The sequence below is a fragment of the Pseudomassariella vexata genome (assembly GCF_002105095.1).
Source record: "Pseudomassariella vexata strain CBS 129021 chromosome Unknown BCR38scaffold_14, whole genome shotgun sequence".
Classification (NCBI taxonomy): Eukaryota; Fungi; Ascomycota; class Sordariomycetes; order Amphisphaeriales; family Pseudomassariaceae; genus Pseudomassariella; species Pseudomassariella vexata.
Window position 1 is genome coordinate 817,003 of NW_024467969.1, and position 17,749 is coordinate 834,751.

General features: G+C 50.6%; 3 protein-coding genes and 1 non-coding gene across 4 annotated transcripts; 2 read left to right on the forward strand and 2 right to left on the reverse strand.

The window, feature by feature from the left end:
• Positions 1-1,727: 1,727 nt before the first annotated feature.
• Positions 1,728-3,647, reverse strand: BCR38DRAFT_351686 (thiamine pyrophosphate enzyme, N-terminal TPP binding domain-containing protein; the record flags this gene model as incomplete). The annotated part of the gene is made up of 3 exons (XM_040856663.1): positions 1,728-1,987; positions 2,086-3,418; positions 3,483-3,647. 3 exons carry the CDS (start codon positions 3,645-3,647, stop codon positions 1,728-1,730), a joined length of 1,758 nt encoding a protein of 585 aa, XP_040711965.1.
• Positions 3,648-11,216: 7,569 nt separating this feature from the next.
• BCR38DRAFT_412970 (uncharacterized protein) lies at positions 11,217-12,916 on the forward strand (the record flags this gene model as incomplete). The annotated part of the gene is made up of 5 exons (XM_040858767.1): positions 11,217-11,467; positions 11,519-11,526; positions 11,578-11,777; positions 11,831-11,956; positions 12,020-12,916. 5 exons carry the CDS (start codon positions 11,217-11,219, stop codon positions 12,914-12,916), a joined length of 1,482 nt encoding a protein of 493 aa, XP_040711966.1.
• Positions 12,917-13,538: 622 nt separating this feature from the next.
• Positions 13,539-15,242, forward strand: BCR38DRAFT_460571 (lipase; the record flags this gene model as incomplete). Its single annotated transcript, XM_040862429.1, has 2 exons — positions 13,539-14,028; positions 14,107-15,242. The coding sequence occupies 2 exons, from the start codon at positions 13,539-13,541 to the stop codon at positions 15,240-15,242; spliced, it is 1,626 nt and encodes a 541-aa protein (XP_040711967.1).
• Positions 15,243-15,514: 272 nt separating this feature from the next.
• On the reverse strand, positions 15,515-15,587 carry BCR38DRAFT_t304. The gene has a single exon. It is a non-coding gene; the product is annotated as a tRNA-Lys (tRNA).
• Between the last annotated feature and the right edge of the window lie 2,162 nt (positions 15,588-17,749).

Here is a 17,749-nt window from a genome sequence, read left to right on the forward strand (position 1 = left end):
CAAACAAGTTAGCAACTCCCAATAGGTCTCTTCGTCTGTCGAGCCTCGAGTTATTGGAGAAACACCCCGCATCGAAGCGCTCATTCAAGAGACATGTGATCACCGTGTTCCTGTGCAACCTCCACTTGCACTAGCAGGTAGTGGACGGTGTACATAGCAGACTCGCCCAAAGGAGTACTGCTTGCATGTTGTGTTGTCGGAGCCAGTGAGGGTCTACCTCGGGGTTTGAGCCTTGCTCTGGCTGAGGTGGGGTTTGATGGTGGTTCCTCTCGAAGGAACTAAGCCGAGTTCGGATAGTCCAATTATAAAACTGACATTTTATTGCCGTAAATCTTGATAACAAACCTGGGAGAGAGGTGCAACGATCATCTGAATATTTGAGGAGTTGAGTTCTCGACTTTGTAGATGACTCTAATATCCAGATATCCATCCCTGTTCTGCTCTCCTCTTGCCCCCCTTGCGGAGCTCATCCCGGAATCCTCCCTCTAGCTGATTTGTCCAACATTCGATCTCATATGAAATGACGATCGTACGTTACATTCTGAAACCCACTCGCAGAAACATTGCCACTCCTGGACGTGGAAGGTTGTCTTCCAGCCCAAAGACGGCAAGGCTGGTCCGCATACAAGAATAGGGTAACATGGAGTCCGTATTGAGTTTGGCGGCACAGCAGTTCCCACTTGGCTACAGATTGGATGTGTGGTGTGTTTTCGGTGTCTCCTCTATGCCAGCTAATGGCAGAATTAATTAGGAATATCCTGTGTAACGCCCAAGTCAGGGACAAAGCAAGACATAAATACTTCGGAAATATCTGGCAACTTGCCAGCCACGTATTCGACCTCGTTTGACGGCTCGGTTATCTTGATTTAAATCTCAAGTATCATTAGTTCGTCCCGCAGCATGTCATGCCACCCGATTGATTTGCAAAAATAATTCACGCTTTTGCATCACCCAGTTTCCAGTTCTGACTTCCCGAATACCACGACAATAATAGGCCATCAATTCTTGTCGAGAACCTCACGCTCAACAAGATGGCAGCCAATTGGACTTTGACCGACCAAACCGCAATGCTACGGTAGATCATCAATTGAAGATAGAGATAACTGGAATGAGCATTGCGCAAATCTTGTTGTACTAACAGAAGGACCAGGCCATGTAAGCACCAGGAGTGGTACTCTTCCGTAGGTAATAAGAGCTGCAAGAAGTACATCTAGCACACTTCGATAGAACATTGAAAACCACAAAACCCGTCACATAGATATGTACTCAAATTCATCATCTGCTTAGTAGTCTACTGATAATAGACTTGCATCAAGCGGAAACTATCGACCTTAGTCCACTTACTACGATGATGAATGCTGAAAGTAGATATATCATATAACAGAGGACTAGTGGCACACAGTCCACTGGCGGAGCCCTAGTTACTCCGTAACAATGTACACTAGTTAGATAGGTAACATTCTACCGTGACACCTGACGGAGGTTAACTTAGCTCAATCAACATCACAATCCTCCATGATCATACAAGTATATCCCTAGCCGGGTCTATAAATCCATGCGCCAGATCCGAAAGCAGTCCAATCGGTAGCTAGCGGTCCCTATCGCACGATACTCACCTTGCTCACAGGCACACACCGGCGACCTGATCTTTGACGATCCTCACCTTCATCCTCCCAAACTCCCCAGCTCCCATCCCAGCTCCCCCTGAATACCCGTCAACCCCAGCGCTAACATCCCATCGTAACCTTGCAATCCAATACCGCTGACTGCCCGCCCTTAACCGCCTCCACCGCCTCCTTCAACACCTTACCCAGTTCCTCCGCCTTCTCAACCTTAGCCGCGAACAGATCCCCACCAGCGGCCGCCTTGGCAATGCCCGAGTAGTCTGGTACGGGATCAAACGAGATGTTGATCTCCTCGTTTGTAACCTTGGATCCCGCTCCATCGGGATGGACGAGGAGGAGGGACTTTCGGGGGGCATTCCATCCTGTTGAAGTTTCCATCTCGTAAGTCCTTTGTCTGGTCATAATATGCGGTTGGGAAGAATTCCGAGCTGGGGCTAGGGGAAGACGGAAAACCACAAACCTTTGTTATTCAATACGATTGTCAAAACCGGAATCCCATAGCGTTTCGCAATCCAGTGCACACTTCCCGGCACACTAAACAAGAACGTCCCGTCTCCCACAATCTGCACGACGAACTTCCCTTTGCCCGCCCCGCCGTGCTCCGCATCCGTCGCGAGCTTGATGCCCAGCGCGCCACCGCCGGACCAGCCCAGTCCCCCACCACCGCAGTTGATCCACGACCCGGGCAGCTCGGGCTGCAGATTATCGTGAACAAAGGCAGTATTGGTGACGGCTTCGATGGCGAAGATGCTGTCGTCGGGACAGATGTCCCTGAGCATGCGGCAGAGATGGCCGGTGCCGAAAGTGCCGTCGCTCGCAGGTGCCGCTTTGGCTGCAATGTCCTCGAGGCGTTTCTTATGCGAGGCCACGAGGGCATTCCACGATTCTTCGGCCGCCTTGGCATCTACTTTGCTAGCGGATTTTGTCTTCAGGTGCTCTGTGATCTGCTGGACGGAGAGCAGGGCATCGGCGCGGAAGCGGTGCTGAGCCGGAATGTAGAAAAGGGGCATCATCTGTTTCAGGGGATCGACGTCGATGTGGAATACCTTGGTGCCGTGGGCGGGTTTGCATTGTGTTGGGATCCAGGGGACGTCGCAGTCCAGCACCACGATGACGTCGGCCTCCTTGATCTCGGCTTCGATGCCGAACCGAAGTCCGAGCCAGGCTGGGTGCGAGGCAGGGAAGCACATGTCACTGCCGCCCGTATCGAGGACTTTCAACCCCTTCACGGTGTTGGCTAGATCCACAAGCGCCGCGGGGATCTTGTGGTTGCGTCCAGCGTAACCTGTGATGAGCAGCGGTTTCTTCGCGCCAGCGAGCGCTTCCGCGAGCTGGCTCACTGCTTTCTCAGGTAATTCTCCGAGTTCGACGCGATTCCAGATCCCTTGTTCCAGGTGGTAGGGCTCGATCTCCTCCTCCATGACCTCTCTGGCACCAACAAGGTAGACCGGACCTTGGGGGTCGCTCGTCGCAAACTGTAATGCACGGTTCACCATTTGCTTGATGTTCTTGCCCGTCTTGATCTCAGCTGAATATCGGCAATACTGGCCGATAATCAACTTCTGGTCGGGCACATCTTGGATCCAGTGGATGTACTCGGTACGGGAGCCTCGCATCTCGCCCTCTAGTGTGAAAGGGCTAAGGCCTGCAAAAAGTAGGATAGGGGCACGGCCCGTGCTGGCATTGTGCACCGCGGCACCGAGACCCTGGGTTCCGACGTCGACATGTACAATGACAGCCTGTGGCTTGCCCGTGAGACGAGCATACCCATCTGCCATGGACATGGCCACCATCTAAGGTTGGATCAGCATCATTGTTCGTAGTAAAACTTGCGCCCACAGACGGCTGAGTGCGTACCTCGTTGGGGCATGTAATGATGCGGGGAAAGTTCTTGTTCTTGTCCTGCTTCCCCCTGACCATGGCCTCAATAATACTAGGGTGGTCCGAACCCAGGTTCACGAAGCAATGTGTCACACCCGCCTCCCCTATCGCCTCAAAGAAGGCAAAGGACGCCGTGTACATGTTGGCTGTTGTGGAAGTGGAGTAATCGCGGGGTATGTTCTTGCTCAATGCCAGGTCGCGTCGACGGGCGGTGACAATGCTGATTCTATGGTCCGGAAGAACTGAAGTTGCTTGGGTTGGGGAAAGATAGCTGAAAGACCTGAAAGAGACGGGAGGAGAATGGAGAGAAATAAGTGAAGCGGCACGCAAACCCGGAATGACGACAGCGGTTTTGGGCCGAAGCGAGCACCTTGTCTCTCCGCGGGAAGAAGCTTTGCCCAGATGTGTACGACTGGCCGAATGATAGCTTCTATGGGACGCCTTGAGGCCCTGTGACTTGTTGGATGGGACTTGGTTTGCATCTCCATCTCCGGGCCTGCATGAGTTGCGGCAAGGCGATGCGGTATCGGAAAGTGGGTACGGAAAAAGGCCATGGCGAGTTACCTTGGTAACGAGCGTTCTTCTGCCAAGACTCCCCGGGAACTGGAATCGAGCGGACATCCTGCCGTGAGGGGTCAGAAGCGGGGTGGTTGATACCGACCGGAGCATCATTGTCTGGACCAATCTAGCTCGAGCTCTACAACTGAGATCGGTCAGATCGGCTGTTTGTCAACCTGGAAATTGCCCAGGTGTTATTAACTTCACTGAAAGCCTCGTAGCTTTCTTGTTCAGTTATCGACTAGGAAGTTGGAAGTTGCAATCCCTCTGTATCTCAGGCACGCAAGCAACTTACTTCCAAGGTTCAACAAAACAACACTTGCTCAGAAGTTTTGTCTTGGTTTCGGTGGAAAGTGTGATTCCAGCAGCTACATCAACAACGTGGGTAACTGGCATGTGAGCCGGAGAATGATAAAGACGGCCAACACGTTGTTAGGACGATAGTAGCTGGGCAACCTGGGCAAGGAGACAAGCGAAAGGAGTTCGAGGCCAGCAGAACCCCGGAGAGTTTGTCCATTTAAGTTGAAAACAGTGGGCCGCTCTGGAGCCGACCTGTAACTGTACTTGGCGGTTGGGCCATAGGAGATATATACAAGGCAGGCGCTATTACCTAAGTATCTTCACTTTGGTGGCCATCATGAGACTGGCTTTAGTTTACCAAACTTTTCCCCGGCCCTCGGCCCGAGTATCGGGTTGCTAGGCCCTGCTGGGACTTAGCCGTATACATTTCTAACCGCATTGACCACCTTTTTGCAGGGTCTAACTGAATCAACCTAAATACTTCGTCCATATTATTTATATACAGAACATACTTAATTTAAGTGTCCGAAGACTTAAATATATTCTTTCGAGTCCTCTTTTTAGGAGGGACCCTTCCTTCCAGAAAAGTATCAATTTCTAACGGCTTATCCGGTAAAATAGGCCGTATTCGCTTATTTCGCTTGTTGTGAAGGTCAACCCTCGCAGACTCACTACAGCCAGGTGACGTACAGCTGGAACACCTGCCATGGCAGTGCCAGGTGGGAAGCCAATCATAACCCCTGCAGGAGCCCCGCCAAGCGTGGACGACTTAGTCGCGCTCCCTCAAACCTAAGTTTGTGATCTTCTTTCCTTCGCTCCTTAGAGTAGAATCTTCGTCGATAGCACCTAATCGAGGTCTCTACCAATGCGATGCAACCCAGGTCGTGACACTTGTCCTGGGCTGTTCGGATCGCTGATAAGTTAACGAATACTTTATTCGGGTCTGGCTCGACGGGCTGGCGTATATCTGGAGCGTATTTATCGAGTTCTTTATATATTTGCTCGTTTCCGATACGTAATTTGGCATTCTCGGCGGCCTGGAGTGTAAGGGCCTTGCCCGCCTTGCCTACTAGGGTACGAATCTTACGAGATACCCCGCCCTCGGCTTTCTCTATCGACTGTAGTTGGCTAGATAGTTGCTGCGCTTTCTGAGGAGTAAAAGCAACTAAAGGTGGTGATATATGAGGCGGAGGATCTGGTGTATGAGGCTCCTGAGGATTACAAGATACGTCGACTAGTCCTTCGGAGCCTAGGGGCCTGATGCGAGTGCATATGGGGTGTGAATTGTTGTATTGGAAAAGGATCACCAGGTCAGCTATTCTGGCCTGGCAGAGCTCTTTTATAGCTCTTATCTATCTTATCTATAGCTATAGGGTAACCCCCCATGGGGTCACGTATCAGGGCCATATACCAGTCTTCCGCCAGCCAGATTTAATATTTTCCGTAGCAAAGGCTCTCTCTGAGGCACGTAGATATGCTTCTAGCATACGTTGCTTGTAAATTGGGGCTGTAGCCTTGTAGGAAGCGTAAGCCCTGAGCTCTTGGCGGTAGTAGGTCTTCAAAGGTGAGAACGGCCCGACATCGCACGGCTGGAGATCGTCACTACATGTTACGAACCGTTGGCCCTGAACCAACATTACAGGCCCGTTGGCAGGCCAGGTGGATACAGACCCTAGGATCACGCGACCCCGCATCGGAGGAAGGAAAGGACCGACAGGTCACGTGTCCTACTGGGGTGGATATGTTGGACAACCAACATATCCAAGTGGGGATCAGTGAAGGAGAGATGGGCATATAAGGGACAGGACTCCCAGGCATTTCATAGATAGACAGTCTCTACTTCAGTGATTAATCTAAGCATCAATCTAACCCATTGGTGAGGCAAACTGCCTTGACGACTCTATTCCCAGTTACCCTACTTGAATACTTCAGTTAACGTACCCCACAAGCAAGTTGGCCACACAAGCAAGTTGGCCACTTTTTCTTGGCACCGTACGAACAACCTTTTAATTAATATCTTTACACATACCAAGATGGGATCGAATTGGAAAGAAAGCAACATAATTCTAGCGCGTCAGGCGCTTCAATCGAAACCCGAATTAAGCATCCGACGCGCTGCCCAACTCTACAATGTCCCTCGTACAACTCTAGCTAACCGAAAACGCGGACTACTATCTCGACGCGATACTCGACAATCTAGTCATAAGCTTACGGAATCAGAAGAGTTAGCGGTCGTACAATATATACTTGACCTAGATTCGCGATCATTTCCTCCCCGGCTCCATGGTGTTGAAGCTATGGCTAACCGACTGCTCCGTGACCGTGGCGCTGGACGCGTCGGCGTCAACTGGGCCTCGAACTTCGTACGACGACAACCAGACCTTCGGACGCGTTTTAATCGAAGAATCGACTACCAACGAGCCTATTGCGAAGATCCTGACGCGTATCGCGCGTGGTTTACGCTCGTACGAAATACAATTGCGAAATATGGTATCCAAGAGGCGGATATCTATAACTTTGACGAGACAGGGTTCGCGATGGGCTTAATCATCCGAGATGGTAGTTACAAGTGCCGAACGACGCGGAAGGCCTCTTACAGCCCAACAAGGCAATCGAGAATGGGCTACAGTAATCCAGGGTATTAATTCGTCCGGCTGGGTTATCCCGCCGTATATTATTGTCGCGGGTCAAAACCACCTCTTATCCTGGTACGAGAATAGCCCATTCCCGTCCGATTGGGTAATCGCTGTAACCAAAAACGGTTGGACAACAAATGAGCGAGGCGTAGACTGGATTCAGCACTTTGATCGCTATACGAAGGATCGTACGAAGGGTGTTTATCGTCTTCTTATCCTCGACGGGCATGAGAGCCACCACTCGACTGACTTCGAGCTATATTGCAAAGAGCATACTATTATTACACTTAGTATGCCTGCTCATTCGTCACATAAGCTCCAGCCTCTCGATATAGGCTGTTTTAGGGCTTTGAAAAGGTCTTACGGCAAAGAAATTGAAGACCTAATACGGGCGTATGTAACCCATATCTCGAAGGAGGATTTCTTTTTGGCATTCTATAGGGCGTATCGTACGACTATAACTAAGTCGAATATCCAGGCAGGTTTCAGGGGGACAGGACTTATTCCGTACGACCCGGAATATGTGATTTCACAGCTGGATATTAAGCTACATACGCCTACACCTCCTGGGAGCTCGTCTGGCGCCCCCTTAATCTGGGAATCAAAGACTCCAAATAACCCAACCGAGGTGCAATCCCAGTCTGAATACGTTAAAAACAGAATCGTACAGCATCAGAATAGCTCCCCGACGACAATACTTGCGGCTATTGACCAATTTTCACGTGGTGCGACGGCTGTTATACATCGGTTAGTTTTACTTGAGGAAGAGGTTACTACACTTCGGAAGGTCAATCAAGAGCTAAGCCGTCGTCGAAGGACTAAAAATCGACAGCTACAAGATAGAGGATCTCTTAGTTTACGAGACGGTCAGGACTTACAGTCTCAACGGGATATTGAACAGCAGCTACAGGATGATATACGTGTAAGTCGTCGTCGTACGTGTAAGGAAAGAGCCGTTGTGGCGGGCCGGTCTCAGCTGACAAGCTGAGTCGGGAGGGATTCGCCCCGATCCGGTAAAACCCCGGAACCGCCCAGCTTAAGAGGAGAACTCGAGACGCTCGCACCTAGTTTAGATTCTTCAAGAATCAGTCTTGCAATATACGCACCCATACACTGGCCTACTTCTAGCTACCCTTTGCACTACCTGACTATTATATTGTGAGACGTGTGGTATCCTCGTTACAGTACGAGACCGGCCGAACCACGCCGACGGCGCTGTAGGGTCGATCTGCGGAGAGCCCGGACATAATGCTCGTACTTGTGAGAATGATAAAGATACGTACGAGGAAGAGGATTCCGGTTAGTTTGAATTATTATTTTTTAGTTTAGTTAAGTTATTGAAGTTATTCGTACGGTGCCAAGAAAAAGTGGCCAACTTGCTTGTGGGGTACGTTACCCCAAAGCACTATACTCCATACGTCAGACCCCGATATTATTGCTAAAGGACTCCGCAGCAGGACTTACTTACTAGCACAAACCCTTACAGACTCTTTAGTGGTTTACGCAGCTAGACTATTAGAGGTTTCGTTACACTGCAGTGAGGGTAAATACAGCACGGCGACTCTATTCGAGTAGGCTTTCCACATAAATTCGGCATGAATATGTGTCTGATGGCCGTCGAGGATAAGGAGTCGCCATTCGGTACCCCTAGGCTTCGTCTCGGGGAGAAAAACCTGATCTAACCACCTATTTGCGATAACTTTATTGCTCCAGCCCTTACTCGTCGCGGTGTATTCCCACTCAGGGATATTTTGGTCTGGGAACCACTGTGCTTGGACTCTCTTGCCGGAAAATACGCAGACAGGTGTACCCCGTTGGGTATGCGAAATGTACTCTAACCAGGAGCACCACGACGAAGCGTCCGACTTTGATACGCGTACCCGGCGTGAATTAGACGTCCCAATAACCGTACCATGCCCAGATTCCCCCTCTTGGACACCTGTTTCATCCATATTATACTCGTTGTCGGGTTTGATACGATACTTCGTATGTAAGCGTTCGAGGAGGGTGTAGAAGTCTCGGATCTTGTTCGAATCGGACGCTCTAACTCGGCTAGCATCTACGACGCGCCCAATTTTGGTACGTATCTGTGGATGGCGGCTAACGAAGTGATCCACCCAGTGTTGGCCGAGTGTATTTTTATCCCCTTGAGCAAGGAGGATTTCGGCAGCGAAGTCGGCCACATAACGCTTGCTAGGAGCCCGTCCACACACTTCTTTGTGTAGGATCCAGTTCACGATAACCTCCTCTTGCTCTGGAGTCAACTTTTGTTGCCTGGAGGCCGCGTCGCGATGCGAATTACCGTGACGAATACGGTAGGACAGTGTAGTCCCCTTGATACCGTACCGATGAGCTGCTACGGCCTGGGAAGAGCCCTGACGGACAAGCTCTTTAGCGCGTTCGATTCGCTGCTCAAAATCGTCCAGACTATGCTCCACTGGATTAGCCATTTTGTACGTAGATAGGGAGCAATTGCGAGGTAAATTGAGAGACGTCGTGTTGTTAAGGCGTAGAAATTCCCTGCAAAATGGGGGTGCATGCAAAAAGGTGGTCAATGCGGTTAGATTCCTGCTTGGGATTGTTGAGGTTACAGTGGCACCGCGATAGGGTGGAGAGGCCGCTGTCCTTTGCGTTGACAAGCCTCCAACAAAACCAGACTCGACCCGTCCCTCCGTCCGTGGTGTAAATCGACCGACGCGTCCATGGATTTGCACACAGCAAGGGCATCTCTCGAAGCCTTTATCTCGCTTGGCCTAGGCGGCATCATTGCTTAACTGCCATCTCGGTCAAGGAACACGCGTGTCCTTATCTGTCTGCCGATTTGTTTGTCCCTGTTTGTCCCAGTTCAAGGTTCCTTCTGGATAGCTCAAATAACGAAGCAGTCGTCCGTATGTTGAGGTTTATGATAGAGGCATTATGGGATAGCCTTAGCAAGGTCAACCTAGTCGAGAGCCGCATTCCCTCTTGGTGTTGAGTTCGGGTCAACCTCGGGTAGATGGGTAGATCCTGTCGATCCGTTGGACTCCGACAGTCAGTAAACACCTTTGCGGGAGACTGATCCTTGTTGACAACGGCCAAGCATGTCTCAACTATAGTCAATATCGTGGATGGTACAACTGTAGCGCGGTGCCCTGCCTTTGATAGGCTCGTCCCAGCTTCTCAACGACCAACCAACAGGACTCTCGGACACCTATGCCGACCTAGACTACCGAAATACCACCCAATTTTGAACGAAAGTAATGATTGGCAACGTGAAATGAGAGATGGGGGAGACCGAGGAGTCAGCGCGAGAAAAGTGAGGTCATCGAAAAATTATGCCCTACCCAGAAAAAAGGGCAAACTGTAGGAAATCTGTCCAGCCTCCTTTGGCCGCCTGATTGGTCTGCCCCAGCCACAATCTCGGAAACGGCCGTTGCGCTGACGTTGATCGGTCGTAAAATTTCCAACCGCCGAAAGTCCAACCCATCTTATCATATTGACCTTGTATTATAGGCCTCTATAGACAGGGCAATGCTAGAGCCCTCCTATTGGACTTGCTCAGGTTGACCGCAAATAAATGGGGCATTGCCTCTTCAACTTGTTTTTACCTTTTACCCCACGTACTGCCATCGGGGCTGCCTGGGAGTGACGATGTTTTGCATGAAGCATGCTCCGCCAAACTTGTACACGAGGGGCCATCTACAGAAGCACGAACCATAGCAAGCCCCGTGTTGCCTGACTGGTCATCGTCTGAGTAAGATCATCTGGCAGGATCCTGGATCCTGTTGTCGCCATGGCCAAGAAACTAAACGACCGGCAAGGTGGCGAGCTAACCACAGGTTGGCACAATTGGCTCAGCGAGGCGCTCTTGCCGCTCAGTGACCCATAGAAGTTTGTATGCAGGGACAGCAGACGTGGCAGTTTTGTACGGTGAGTAGTTGTTACTCATACCTAGTTCAATCAGCAATCAACCACCTACCCAGGCTAGCTACCCTGCTATGTCCTACTCGATCCATTCTTTGATTAGCCGAAGCACAACTGCATCATCGCTGTTGCTCACCGGGAATTTTGGTTAAATATCTCGACTGCAGCTTCAAGAATGTACAAGGTTGGTGCCTACAGGTTTGCCGAAACCGTTTCATTTCCCTCGCAACTAATTTCTCCAATGCAAGTTCCTAAGCTTGTCTGTTGACCTTTTTCTGTTATTTTTGGTGGATTTGTAAAAACCACAGCCGTCATGGGCAGTGGACAGAGCACGCCCTTGAGTGACTGCCTCAACGCCGTTTGCGATGGTCGGAGTAGCTGTGTGGCATATCCAGACAACCCGCTTTACCAGATATCGTGGGTCAATCGGTACAATCTCGACATCCCCGTCACCCCCGTTGCCGTCACCAGACCAGAGACCACCGACGATGTTTCAGGGTTCGTGAAATGTGCCGTTTCCAACAACGTCAAGGTGCAAGCAAAGTCTGGAGGGCACTCATATGCGTAGGTGTCCTGCTCCACCATCAACCGCTGTTCAAGCTAATAAGTCTTCAGGAATTTCGGTATGGGTAATGCCACTTGAATACACCGCAATATCTAATCCATAGCAACAGGTGTCGGAGGCACAGACGGCGAGTTGGTCATTGACTTGCAAAACTTTCAACAGTTCTCCATGGACACCACCACTTGGCAAGCGACCATCGGAGGAGGGATGAGACTCAGCGATGTGACGGATAAACTTCACAACAACGGGAAGAGAGCCATGGCACATGGCACCTGTCCGGGAGTCGGAATAGGAGGCCATGCGACTATTGTGGGTATTTTCAGACTTGCCGGTATGCTGGAAACTAATGGATGCAATCGCAGGGTGGCTTGGGTCCTTCGTCTCGGATGTGGGGATCATGTTTGGATCATGTTCTGGAAGTTGAAGTCGTCACTGCGGATGGGACCATTCAACGCGCCAGCGAGATTGAGAACTCTGACTTGTTCTTCGTAAGTGCACTTCATTCCGGCAACTTGCCAACCAAGAGAGGTTCACGACTAACAAATACCAAGGCATTGAAAGGCGCAGGCGCAGGATTCGGCGTCATCACCGAGTTCGTCATGAAGACGCATCCTGAGCCCGGCGATGTCGTGCAGTATTCTTACTCATCCACCTTCGGGAAGCATGCGGATATGGTCGATGTGTTTGACCAGTGGCAGACACTTGTCTCCGATCCCGAACTCGACCGACGGTTTGGCACCGAGTTTGTCATGCACGAACTCGGCGTCGTCATCACCGCCACCTTCTACGGCACCGAAGAAGAGTTTGACGCGACGGGGATTCCAGACAAGATTCCTACGGGCAAGGTGTCCGTCGTGGTCGACGATTGGCTGGCCGTCATCGCCCAGCAGGCCGAAGATGCTGCACTCTACATTTCGGAAATTCGGAGCGCTTTCACTGCCAGAAGCCTTGCGTTCAAAAGTGATGAGCTTCTCTCCAAGGATTCCATCACTGACCTCATGAACTACGTCGACGATACGGAACGTGGCACGCTCTTATGGTTCCTGATATTCGACGCCACGGGCGGGGCTATCAGTGATATCGCTCAGAATGCAACCGCATACTCACATCGCGACAAGATCATGTTTTGTCAGGGTTACGGCGTCGGTGTTCCCACCCTCACCCAGACCACCAAGGACTTCATAAACGGCATCATCTCAACGATTCAGGGGACTGTACCGCAGACTCTGACGACTTATCCGGGCTATGTCGACCCGGTCTTGACCAATGCGCAGGGATCATACTGGGGCCCCAATCTCGACACGCTCGGCGAGATCAAGTCGAAGTGGGATCCAAGCGATTTGTTTCATAATCCACAAAGTGTTGCACCGTCGACACTCGATGCAGGTCAGACTTCACACGCACACCGTAGGAGAACATTGCCGCTGATGTGGAATCATGGGCACTGAATAATGCCCTAATATGCACATGCAATGAAGAAACGACAGGCCTCGACTCTATGATACCCTTAAGCGAAATTAGCTAGAATAATACATAAATTTGATTCTACAGGGTTGGCGTAGTGACGGTTGCCCATGTTACCACTGTGCCTATGAAATTACCCAGCTTACCAATCGTCGCTGTCGTGAAGTGGCTTCACCTTCAATCTCGGGTACATATATGGTTCCCATCCCTATGCCGATCTTGATGACCATGGACTGACACCTTCCCCAATTTCCCCACACGTCATGGCAATATTCATCAGCAAGAGTTCAGGATTCCCCTCAGCCGGATATTTGCCCTGGGAGCCAAGACCAACTACTACAGTGACGCCCAATACGGATTATTCCTCCAATCACACAAGCCACCCCTCGTAAACCTCAAATGGGTTACCTACTACTCTCGTGAATATATATATATATATATCCCCTCCAAGATGGCAGGGAAATACCGTCGTGTCGTTTGTCTCGTCGAGAATCGAGTCTCGTAACGACTATAATGTTTCTCTTAGCTGGCACCCGCAATACTCTACTTCTCGTAGCATCAACATTTCTTTCATTCGCGCCCCTTGTCAATGGCGCAGAATCGCCCATGGCCAAAACCCTGAATGGGACGTATACTGGCGCCCACCTCCCTGTCTGGTCACAAGATGTTTTCCTCGGCATGCCATATGCGCAGCCTCCCCTGGGCGACCTGCGGTTCCGCCGGCCACAGAGCATAAACACCTCCTTCGCCTCCGAAGGGGTGCGCAATGCCACGTCGTACGGGTACAGCTGCATGCAGTACGGTTACAACTATTCCCCAGGCTTATCAGAGGATTGTCTCACCATCAACGTGGTGCGGCCGGCGGGTGTTGTGTCCGAGAAGAAGCTTCTCCCAGTATTAGTGTGGATCTACGGAGGCGGCCTCTACTGGGGCAGCTCGGCGGATCCGCAGTATAACCTCTCTGGGGTGGTCAAGCTGAGCCAGGAAATAGGAGAGCCCGTGTTGGCGGTTAGCTTCAATTACCGCCTGGGCATGTGGGGGTTTTTGCAGACGCCGCAGGTTCTGGCGGAGGGGTCTAGCAATGCTGGATTATTGGGTACGCGTTCCTTCCCATATCCCGTATCCAGTCCATCATTTCCAAGAGAACTGAAATGTTGCCTTGGGTAACGCGCAGACCAACACCTAGCCCTCCAATGGATTCAAGAAAACATCGCCTCCTTTGGTGGCGACCCCTCCCAAGTAACCATCTGGGGCGAAAGCGCCGGCGCCCAAAGCATAGCTTACCACCTCTTCAGCCACGACGGCCGCGATGACGGGCTGTTCCGCGGTGCTATCATGGAGAGTGGTGGACCCACAGGATGCCAGGTCGAGCCGCTGTCGTGGTACAATTCCGCCGTCGAGAACCTCACGCGGGCAGTGAACTGCTGGGGGGTCGGAGTTCCTGATCAACTCGCTTGCCTCCGGTCCGTTGACGCGGATACGTTGTATGCTGCGCATCCGAGCGTAGTCTGGAATCCGCTCCTCGACGGGGACTTTCTGACGGGATATCCGAGCCAGCTGATGCAAGAGGGGAAGTTCATCAAAGTCCCCATTATCACGGGCGCGAATACGGACGAGATGTTTGCCTTGTCGGGAAAACTAGACACAGAGGAGGATATCCTAAATAATATCCTATACTGGCGCTCCTACGGCCTGACCCCGGACACGGTCAGGCAGCTACTGGAGCTGTACCCCCACAACCCTTGCTACGCACCCCCCTACGCTATCACAAACTGCAGCCTCGGCCCATCTGCCGCATCGAAGGGGGTACAGTGGCGGCGGGGGGCGGCGATGGGGTCGGATCTGGTCATGGTGGCGCAGCGGAGGAGGATGGCGGAGTTGATGACGGATGCGGGTGTCTCGGCATGGAGTTATCGATTTGATCAGAGGATCTGGAATGGGAATGAGTGGGATGGGGTCAAGCATTTTCAAAATGTGGCGTTTAGTTTTCAGAATATTTCGGGGTTGTTGGGGCCCAGTCCAGAGTATGAAGGGCATCTGGATTTGGCGAGGGGGGTCGGGGCGGCATATGCGAGGTTTGTGAGGTATTTGGATCCGAATGGGAGGGGCGCGGGAGGAGCAAATACGACGCATGGAACGAATGAGACGGTTGGGGAGGGATTGTTGCCTGAGTGGCCGGTGTATAGTCTGGAGAGGCCGAGGAATATCGTGCTTAATGCTACGAGGAGCTGGGTCGAGGAGGATACATTTAGGAAAGAGGGGATTGCATATATAAATACGCCTGAGGTGAGTAAAGAGCTACTTGGATAGAGGGATGAATACGGAGCGTAGGGTGGGTAGAAAGAGGTTTTGTGTGGTAGCTGCGCAGTTTAGCAATAATGACTTGGAATGAATATTTCAAGTCTTCCCTTCTCATCTGTCCCCAGTCCTAGGGATATTCCCGAGCTACACCATAATAAATGAAAACAAAAATGAATCCACCAAATGGTGTTCAACAAGACAAATGCGTAAAGCTCAGGGTTAGTTAAAAAAAATGAAGGAATGCTTGCTTCCTCCTGTAATCAGGAGGGCATTGGGAATTGAGCCCAATGCGGGGGTCGAACCCGCAGCCTTGAGATTAAGAGTCTCACGCTCTACCGATTGAGCTAACCGGGCGGTTCGTGACAGTTGCTCTGATGAGCTGAGCTGGCATTGATGAATTTCTAATTATTAGATAGCTATAAAATCGGCAATTGTGGAGATAATGGAAGAAATTTTGCAAAAGGTTTGCATCAAAGCATTAGCTGGGTCGGACACGACTTGGACTCAGGTTGCTCGCTTGAGTAGACCCACATAGGAGAGGTTCTGACTCGATGTTTTTCTTGCTGAAGGATGAGTCAGTTGGCTGTCTGGGTCAATTTTTCTTGAAGCCGAATTTCCACTGCACAGTCAAATTAGTATGGACGCACAAACAAAAATGATTGGTGGGTTGGGAAGAATCGTAGTTGCCAAGTTGCCTCTAATTACATCCACTATCGACAGTGGCTGGCTGTCTTTTTGTTCTTGCGATTAGGTCGACATGTCTTGCCAGCTATTCATTGATAGCCGAGAAATAGCATGGAGTTCAACATTAGGTAAGTCCCTTATTGTACCGTGAGCACCCTATCCACCAATCTCATTGTTGGAAATTGACCTATCGAGTCTAACCCTCGAAGTGCGGAAATATGCATACCAAACAATAGGCAGCTAACGTTGGATTATAAGATACACACTCTCTCTTCCATGTCGTTAATATATCAGTTGGATACACGAATAGTGGACGATGTTCTCCGATATCAAAAAGCTCTGTTGCTTAATAATTATGATCCTCTGCTGGATTGTAGGTATTGAACTGGTGGTAAGAAGGGAACATGAGATAAAAATTGCTCTCATGTAGGTCAAATACATGAGTCTAGTTACTGATTCATTTCGGCTGCAGGGCAAATTCTTGGTCAGTCCTAGACAACTTGTGGAATCTGATGTCAATGAATACAAGGGGAAAATTTCCACCACCCGCCTTCAAGGACCGGCTTCATCACGGGATGCGAGATGATCCGAAATTTGCTTGTGTGCAAGTTTTCAAAAAGAGAGCAGAAGAAGAGAAGCTAGGCAAAGGAAGAGGGAATGGCGGTGGGGTACGGAACCGCTCCTGCGTCTATGTTAAATAAAAAGAAAGTTGTGTTGGATTACGATGTCTATGAGCTCCGCATATAGCCTCATGTAAATTATTTCTTACGTTTTCCAGCAGCCTCATTATCACCATCAAATCTACCCAACGCCACAACAGTGAAAAAGTGAAGGATTCTGCTTGAACACATGTGACTTAAGACTGCGCCATGCATGCTATAAGCTCGCTTAGACCAGGCACGCTGTTCATGCCAACGCTGATTAAGCTACTACTTAAGAGAATGGATATACTTCACTGTTTTGCTACACTACTTACGTGCAATTTCGAAATCATAATCTTCCATAGGCGTATTAATTATTTTCTTTTGCCTAGAGAGCCGGAGTAGATTGTTAATCCGTAGTAATCTATTATGTAACCCCTAATTCCTATATTAACGTAGGGACAGGGTTGGGAGTCTTGCTTTTCGGTTTTAGGATCACCAGAACCTCGACAGTCACGCTCGAAGGGACTGAAGTCATTGATCTGACCAGCATCGACGACGAAAAAGTAGCGTCGCCGCACGATTGGGAATCCGGCGGTCACCCCAAGCTGCTCATCACACGCACCATACGACCCAGTCCCCCTCACAATGCCGACATTGAGCCGAGGACGGGAGCCTACCAGCGAGGGCAATAATAGACCACGAGACGCAGGTCATCAGATCCTGCCGCACTCGGTCGATTGGCACGATGTCCTTAGTGCTAATATGGTCCGGCACGAGCCTTACGTTAGATTAGGGCAACAAGTCATCTAAGCTCAGATTGCCAAGGTCCATCTCGGTGATCTTTCTTATGCTGTCCGAGTTGTCGAAGCCGAACATATGACCGCTCGCGGCCACGACGCGATCAAACTCCTCGCCACGGCTGACCGCTATTGTATCCAACCGCAACGTGTCATCGTCGAAGAGGCTCGATTAGCCGTATTCAGCGCGGGTGGCGGCGGCTACTATGTCCTGGAAGCGTAGTGCGATGTCCATAAGGAACTGGACTTGCTCTAGCTAGCTCTGCCTCTTAAGCCTAAGCATATCGAGCTGCCTATGTCCCTCCTTTATTTTCTGGTTGACTTCCGCTCTAACCTATCTGATACGTGACCCCAAGGGGGGTTGCCCTATAGCTAGAGATAAGATAGATAA